The following is an 8680-nucleotide window of genomic DNA, read 5'->3' as shown; positions in this document are numbered from 1 at the left end:
GCTTCCAGTAACGGCTATAGCCTTAATAAGGAAGAGTGACCTTTGACCCCACGTATGTATTGACAAATGGGGAAGTGGAATCGCAGAGGATACATACATTACATAGGATACTTTTCATTTTTAGGTGAACTCAACTAACCTTTAAGTCGATTCTGGGAGATGGCACAACACCCCACCACCACCATAGTGCCGTATTGATATTATATAATTTGCGGGATGTGAGCAATATCAATCATTTTAGGTATAATATGAACGTCAGGGAGCCGCTATCAATATGGGGGACATTCCCGGACCTACCGGGAGAGGTGGGATGTGTCTGTATCCTTTTTTAGTAAGAGACTTAATGAAGAAAAAAAAAAAAAAAAAAAAAGTCAAAAGTAGGTTATAATATGAGGACATGGCAACACTGACTCTACCGGTAAAGCATTTTGCTCCACCAAGCGGGCAGCATGTATAATAATATCAACACACAACAAATATCAATCACTGCTGCCTGTTCACAATTGGATTTTCCTAAACAAAATTTAATTTCATTTAGTAATTAATAAATCGCATATATGGGGCTGGATATTAGTGGCAAATAGATTAAAACTCTTTCTTTTTGGATTTAAAGCGAATGTTGTCTAGTTGTCTTGGTTACACAGTGCAACCAACTGGGGGAGTGGAAAACGGCGTATGAACTTCATACGTTATTAGCGTTCCTTTTGTCGTTGTAAGTGTGCTGTAGCCTATTCGAGATAACAACTTGCCTAGAAGGTTTCAGGATGTCATCAATGAAGAAAAGCGAGTCAAAGAACGTACATGACGCAAATGTCTCGGCTGAGAGCGCAGCAGAACAGGATGAATCACATGAGATGCTGTTACACAGGGAGTGAGTTGTCTGGACTAGAGAGATTCAAAGAACAGCTTAAATCACTTTTGATGTAGACAGTTCATTAATCTAGTTAATATTGCCTTGCAACCCATAGATATGATACTCTCACTGAGAACCTGAGCACACTGAAGAGGAGAGTTGCACAACTGTATCCTTGCTTATGCACAGTAACAGTAACGACTTTCCGCTGGCGCTGCTGGGTACATACAAAACACAATTTCACTAGTCCTTCACATACTAGTCCACGAATGATTTACGAATTTAAGTGAAGGCGGTTTACACACTTGTGTTTCTGCCAGAGAATGCGGCCGTGTAAAACACATAGGATTTAACTTACTAGCATTTAACTTACTGTATTTTGAGGAGTGCGCATGTGCATGGAAATGTCCGAAAGCTTGATGAATACAGCGAGCCAACTGCATTAAATATTGTAAACGCAAAAACATTTTTTTTTCCACCAATCTTGTGTTTTCATGTCAATTGATCAACTATTGCAGTCCAGCCATTAGCTCAAACTGACTGATATTATGGATCTGCATTTGAGTTCATGTTTGACAGTTTTAACACACAATCAACTCCAGGCGCAAAGAAAATGAGTTTCTTCAGAACGAGCTAGATTGGACACGTAAAGAAAATGTAAGTTCTCACAAATTAACACAATTGTTTTAAAGATTAGCCTAATATAATAATTATAAATTATTATCATAATAATATTTGTTATAGGCCTATAAATCATAATCATTCTCATTTTCTATGCTGTGCAGGTAGAGTTCATCTCATATCTTTCTAATAAGGCAGAGAAGAGACACAATGCTATAGTCACTCAGAGCCATCAGGAACTTGAGAAGCTTCAGAGACAGAGACAGAACATGCAGGATAAACATGAGGAGAAGAAGAACGGTAAGACAAATGTATATGTATCAGTAGTACAATAAATGAAGGCAAATAGTAATCGTAACCATGTGGTTATATTTTACTGTAAACTGAACATGTAGTGTGTGATGCCCATACATTATTACAAGTCCTTTTACCAACAACAGATAGGCTACAATCAATTGCTCACTGCAGTTAGTTAGCGAGATAGTAGGTTAGATGATAACATTTGAAACATCAAAGTATGTTGTTTTTGTTTTCAGAGTTGGAGAGAGAGATCCTGCAGACGGAAAATCAGCTGGCAAAGCTACATTTTGAAATTGCAGACCTAAAAGAGGTTAAGGTAGCAGGATCTCTCAATTTTATTATTCCTTTTTGTGTGTTTGTACAGTTAAATTAACCAAATTAAATGAGAAATATAACAAAAAGTTTGTTGTACTTAATTGAAAAAAGTTAAGTGAACTCAATAGCTGATTAATTTCAAGGGAGGTTTTATATGTATATATCGTGGAAGGCGAAGGACCATAAAATGTTCATCCAATTATTGCAATCAGTTCGAAAGCAATGATACGACGTCCTACCTGCCTGTCAATGTATGTATTTTATTACTTCGTGGAAGTATGAGGTAGTTTAATGCTGTCTCAAGTCTCGCAACGCTTTTGTTTTGCTCCCTGCTGTACGTGTTCATGTGCTTTAAAGGAGGTGTGGCTTTAGACAGCACTCTGAAGGGAGGGTGCTTTCAAACAAATCTAGCTTGCTATTGCTAGATTTTCAGAAAATTGCCTACCCTACCAGTGGGGTAGGTAGAATTCCCCAAAAATACTTTTTCACCTGTGCAATAATCATGCTGTCTAATCAGCGTCCTGATCTCCCACCCCTGTGAGGTGGATGGATTGTCTTGGCAAAAGAGAAGTGCTTACTAACACAGATTTAGATTTGTGAACAATATTTGAGAGAAATCTGCCTTTTTTGTACATTGAAATAGTCTTTGATCTTTGAGTTCAGCTCATGAAAAATGGGGGCAAAAACAAAAGTGTTGCGTTTATAATTTTGTTCAGTGTACATATTTATGTATTTGTGTTGTGTTTGACTTAGACTCTACAACAGCAGCAGTTGTGTTGTGTCAATGAGCTGGAAAGGGAGCTAACTTCTTTGCAGAGTCATCATTCAAAGACTCTGGTTGCTCTCAAGGCTGATGTCAATAGAAAGATGAAGAGTCTGAAACTACAGGCAAAAGACCAGATGCAAGCTTTGACTACCTCAGCCAACAAGGTGAGTGAATGCTAGTTGTGAAGTAAGTCAGTTAGCCAACTATGGTCGCAAGTTGGTCTGAACTCTATTGGTAACGACGGAACTTGCGACCATATAGTTGGCTAACAATGCTTTCGGGAAACGCACCCCAGCATGGTTGTTTGTCAAAGTGCCATGGGAGCTACTGAGTCAAGGAGTTTTCTCTTCCCTCTCCCTAAGAAGTTATATCACTCCATGATGTCCTCTACAAATGTGGTGTATCAGCAGAATAAAAGCCTGTGTGAGGAGTTAAAAAACCTTGTCCTGAGAGATGAGGCTCTAAGAAGTCAATGGGTTGCTCTACGGAATCATCAACGTCAACTGTTGCTGGACCGAGAGTGTGTGCAGAAGCTTCGCACCCAGCGTATTTCCTCATGCTCAAAATCTACAACACCAGCGGGTGCAAACAACAAAGAACACCCCCAGCGCAACCACCAATAACTGGAGCCAGTTCATTTACAACAAGGGAATTGTTTCATGTCATTTTTCCCCAGTCGCTTTCAATAAACATATGAACACTATTGAAAGACTCAATTTTCTGAAAGAAATTAGAATTTTTTTTTTTTAGTGATACTATCTCAGAAGATACAGAAAGAGCGTTTGGTCCCAGTTTGAAAATTGTGAAACGCATACAAAGAGGTGCATCGATCGGTGTAACGGGCGTAGGCCAGTAAAAGTTATACGTGTTATACTTACTCCCCTGATCTGAAAAGGTGCTTTAGCGACTGATGTTAAGCTGTGGATGTCCTAGAGCTTCCGCCTCCCCTGCAGACCACATTTTCAGTCCCGCTCCGGCGTGCGTTTCCCGCACAACGATGTAACTCGCTACTTCACTACCATGATACGATGCATCGTTGGAGAAATCAACTGGCTAGTCGCGACTGTTTCCTGAAACCCATTGTCGCAAAGTATCATTCGTTGGTTTCGCACGTGGTGGAGTAATAACTACTTTTAATTGAACTGTTTGAGATCCAATTAACGCTAGATTTGTTAATATAAATTACAGACATGTCATCTGAGGACTATTTCAAATTGTTCTCAGTTATTTTGCTTTAGACTCAATATTTGGCTCGTTCTTACGTTCGCACATGCGCACTCTTCAAACAAGGTACTTTAAATCTTTTGACAAACTGACGTAAATTACATTTGTATGTATTCTAAATAAAAGGCACCGGTTGTACTGAATGTCAGCTTGCTTATTTTGCTGAAGATAAGGATTTATTACCTCCAAATGTCATGCAATATAGAAACGATGCCTCTAACCACAGGTCGAACTTTGCGATGCTGTTTGCGAATGTTCGTTGGAATGATTGTTTTTCAGGAAACACCGACTCGTTAAAGTATGCTGATAACGACAGAACTTGCGACCATAGTTGGCTAACGATGTCGATGCTTTTGGGAAACGCACTCCGAGCGGTAGAACCGGTTATAGGCAGTTCAAGTGGCACTTTTCACAAATCTTAGAATTCTCAAATTCTTTTTATTGTATAAACCTAATAGGCTACCAATGAAGTTTGTGTACAGTTTCTTTTTTTCACTCAATAAATGGTGTAAAGTGCATTTGATGTGCTGCATTTACGTAAACAAAAACTCTATTTTTATCTCTTTTTTTTTACATGAAAGTCAGTGGGGTCTAATGTTATTTGGACAAAAACAGTTGAAACAGTTTTCAAATGTTAAGCAGTAGAAAGCCATATAAGTTGTGGATAAATAATCATTTTGGGGTATATTGCCCTTTTAATGATTTGAACAAACCTAAACTGAATATAAATACAAACTCAGAAACTACCAAAAAAAATGCAGATGTAGTTTTAAGTGGCATAAAGATTTATAAATCATGAAGTGGTTCATTAACATTTCTGTTTTCTATATTTTATTTCAGCTTAATTACAATTAACAATTATTTTTAAAAAAATATGTTTGTAGTTAACAACAACAGTGAAACCGACAAGTATAGGCATCTAGACTGTGTTTCCTTAATGTGTGTGTGTGTGTGTGTGTGTGTGTGTGTGTGTGCACCTTTAAATGTGAGGGTTTGGATGTGTGAGTGTTCTGGTTTGTCAGGTTTTTCTCTAAAGGAAGTGATAGCAAGCCTTTCAAAGATTGAGTTCAAAGACAGCAGAAAGGCGAATTAGGTAAGCATTTGGACTAAATCATTATTTGTATTTATTTTATTCAATGCATAGTATACTATTTGTAATAAATGCCCTGACATTTCTCTTAGTAGAGCAATTGTTTCTTTGCAGGGATGAAGTTGGTTGGAGTGGCTCTGATTTTTTGTGCACTTACAGATTTAACATCAGGTAATCATTCTCACCTTAAATAAAAAACAGACAGTGTTGACATTTTAAAGATGCAGTGCTACCAAGTCTATATAACGTGGTTAAAACCACATGTCTTAACATGTTGAGAATCGAATCTTTTACGACCAGTTCAGACATGGTTTTCTTTTTCTTAGAGCTGTATAATGTTGTGGGGCCTGCAGCGCCTCTCTTCACTGTTGTTGGTGAAGATGTAATCCTGCCCTGTTATATCAAACCAAACACCAGTGCTGTGGACATGAAAGTGGAATGGTTTAGACTTGACAAAGATGAAATAGTGCATCTCTATGTAAATCGTGAAAGCAGAATCACAGAGCACAGTGAGTCCTACAGAGGGAGAACAGCACTGTTCCAAGATCTACTACAGAATGGAAATGCATCGCTCAAACTATCAACAGTCCAAGTCTCTGATGAAGGAGCTTACAAGTGTTTTATTGAGTCCAACTCCTGGTATGATGATATCACTGTTAATGTTAATGTCGGAGGTGAGTAGACGACTGAAATTATATATTTTAACGATTTTGATGACGTTTTATATTATTTTCATAAAAGTGATCTTTTTAGTGCTTGGACGTTCTTTGCAACAAATTCACACAAAATAATCACAATAATACAATATACAACAAGTACAATTTGAATTATTGTTATCCTTGATCCCTGCAGCTATAGGAACTCATCCACTGATCATTATAGAGGACTTTGATCATTCAGGAGGGCTCCGTCTTCTGTGTGCATGTGAAGGCTGGAACCCTGAACCTGAGCTTCTGTGGCTGGACAGTGAAGGAAATGTTTTGATTTCTGAGAAAGAAGTGCATGCAGATGCAAAAGGCTTCAGCTTGAAACAAAGGATCACTGTGCATAACAGTGAGACCAAGTATCACTGCAGAGTCAAACTGAAACATCATATGCTGCAAACGGACATCAGTGTCTCAAGTAAGTATGATTTTAGTTTATCATGTTGTAGAAAAAGGCTTCCCCTCTTTGCAAGAAATCACTCAAGTTGAGAAGTTCCAGCCAACAAAGACAAAGCACCAGCAGATCATCGAACAATCTCATTTTGAACTTTCCTTCTTATACATTTACTTCCAACCTATTTAACCAATGAGCGTTGGGTTGTCTTCCATTTTTATTTCGCCTGCCACAGTTATTTAAACATCCTTCTTCTGACTTCTCTTTAACAGTGACATGCCACCAAGTGCTCTATTTTTTAAAAAGATAATTAAGAGACCATGTTAAAACCATATATGAGTGTACATCACAGATAAATCTCAGAACTTCTCAGGAGGCTTCCCCACTCTTTACCATTTCACGAGTTCAAACTTACATCAATTAAACAGAGTAAAGATTAAGATTTGGCGTGCTGTCCAGGGGGAGGGCTCCGAGCTTGGAATTTTTGGCCGAACCCAAAATAGGCAAAAAGAGCAAAGGATCTCGTGTATTGCAACGAGGTGCTACTGGATGTTTCGCCGGACCCGTTTGTTTGGCGGGTCCTCTAATAAAAAAAAAAAATATTATAAAACAAAATATACTAAATCATTCTCAAATTTCCGAGGTATTTTGATACTGTCGTGATGATTCATAATGAATTATGATTTAATTTGCACATTGATTGTTGCCTAAATGTTTTAGTACAGAAAATGTAGCCTACTGTTCGACTTTGTTTGTTTGTTTGTTTGTATTTAACATAATATCTTGGCCTATATTGCTCACATCTCATGCTGTATGGTGTATTTGTTACAGGTAAAATGTTTCAAGTTTGGAGAACATCAGTCATTTGGATTTCAATTACAGTTGTGTTCGGCATCATTACTACAGTTGCAATTGCTACTTTTGTTTACATAAAAAGAGGTGATATCTGTTTTTCATTGATTCATTTTAATGAAAAAAATTTAAGTCTTAATTTTGTGGTTATATCTGAATGTAAAGAAACTGTTGATCAATTATAATTATATAATTGTATAATGATTTATCTTATTTATATTTTACAATTTTTACAGTTCGCTATTTGAGGAGGATTCGAAAAGGTGAGAATGCATTGTAATCTTATGTGATTTGTGGAATTTCTGTGTTCGACTAAATTAATTTTAAATACATTTAAAATAATTTATGTTTTTAGAGATCGCAAAGAGAAGAAAATATGCTGGTGAGTAAGAAACAAAAAGAAATTATGTCTTTTTAATCTGTGGTGATATGGCATCAGTATATTGATGCATCAGCCCTCAATATGTCCATAATATATGTGATGTTAATATAAATATAATAATTTTCTAATTTTTATTAGTGGATGTGACTCTGGATCCAGACACAGCTCATAAATCTCTCATCTTGTCTGATGATGGCAAACAAGTGCGACGTGGAGAAAAAAAACAGAATGTCCCAGACAACCCTGCAAGGTTTAATAAATGTGGTAATGTCCTGGGAAAGCAGGGATTCTCTTCTGGAAGGTTTTATTTTGACGTGCAGGTGAAGGGAAAAACTGATTGGGATTTAGGAGTTGCCAAAGAATCCATTAACAGAAAGGGGAAGATCACACTGAGTCCTCAGAATGGATACTGGACAGTGCGGTTGAGAAATGGGAACCAGTATAGTGCCTGTGCTGGAACCTCTGTCTCTCTATCCCTGAAAGTGAAGCCCCAGAAGGTGGGTGTGTTTGTGGATTATGAGGAGGGTCTGGTCTCCTTTTATGATGTGGAGTCCAGTTCTCATATCTACTCTTTCACTGATCAGTGGTTCACTGAGGTACTCTATCCATTCTTAAACCCATGTACAAACATTAAAAGCACATACTCAGCCCCAATGATCATCTCACCTGTCAATTTCAACAAATAAATGAACTCACTAATAAGTAAATATGAATTAAAAACAGTTGTGTTAATTATAGATTGTATTAAATATGCTTCCTATTCAACATCTTTTATCACTATTTGTCAACTTTCTTTACATTTATCTAAAGCAACTTCAAGGTAATGGGAATCAACCCCATAACCTTAATTTTGATAGCACCATTACAAAGAATAGATAAATACGTTCATAATCTTGTGATGTAGTGTGTATAGAAACATTTTGAGAACAAAAAATGAATTACATTTTATTTGCAGCAGTGGCCAATTTTGACATTGAGAATTTGTTTTACTCTTATAAAAAGGTTCCGAAAGGTTTTCGCAGGGATGCTTTTAAAGGGTAATTCCACCGGTGGAGACATGAATATGTATTGAAAGTGGGTCATATGTGGAGTAGAATAGTATCATAAATTTCTAATTTGGGTCCTTCTTGGCTGAAAAAAGGCAGAAAATGACTTTTTAGTGCTGGTGGATTGTAGACA

General features: G+C 37.2%; 2 protein-coding genes across 3 annotated transcripts; both read left to right on the top strand.

Annotated features, from left to right (window-relative positions):
- The first annotated feature begins 500 nt into the window (after positions 1-500).
- On the top strand, positions 501-3558 carry ccdc166 (coiled-coil domain containing 166). 2 transcript variants are annotated; one of them, XM_039651195.2, is made up of 7 exons: positions 501-871; positions 969-1022; positions 1456-1510; positions 1639-1774; positions 2011-2090; positions 2843-3019; positions 3221-3558. In XM_039651195.2, the coding sequence occupies exons 1-7, from the start codon at positions 765-767 to the stop codon at positions 3476-3478; spliced, it is 867 nt and encodes a 288-aa protein (XP_039507129.2). In that variant the 5' UTR covers positions 501-764; the 3' UTR covers positions 3479-3558. The 2 variants fall into 2 exon arrangements, with proteins under 2 accessions (XP_039507129.2, XP_039507127.2); XM_039651193.2 differs by having other exon boundaries at positions 503-871; positions 3218-3558.
- A 145-nt stretch (positions 3559-3703) lies between these two features.
- On the top strand, positions 3704-8283 carry LOC120462577 (butyrophilin subfamily 1 member A1-like). Its single transcript, XM_039651164.2, has 8 exons — positions 3704-5172; positions 5284-5340; positions 5496-5843; positions 6022-6291; positions 7099-7206; positions 7356-7382; positions 7475-7501; positions 7640-8283. The coding sequence occupies exons 2-8, from the start codon at positions 5286-5288 to the stop codon at positions 8185-8187; spliced, it is 1383 nt and encodes a 460-aa protein (XP_039507098.2). The 5' UTR covers positions 3704-5172; positions 5284-5285; the 3' UTR covers positions 8188-8283.
- The last annotated feature ends 397 nt before the right edge of the window (positions 8284-8680 follow it).

Source organism: Pimephales promelas, chromosome 1 (genome assembly GCF_988280905.1).
Source record: "Pimephales promelas chromosome 1, fPimPro1.hap1.1, whole genome shotgun sequence".
Lineage (NCBI taxonomy): Eukaryota > Metazoa > Chordata > Actinopteri > Cypriniformes > Leuciscidae > Pimephales > Pimephales promelas.
The sequence above is the reverse complement of the archived record's forward strand: the minus strand, read 5'-3'. Positions and strand labels throughout refer to the sequence as shown.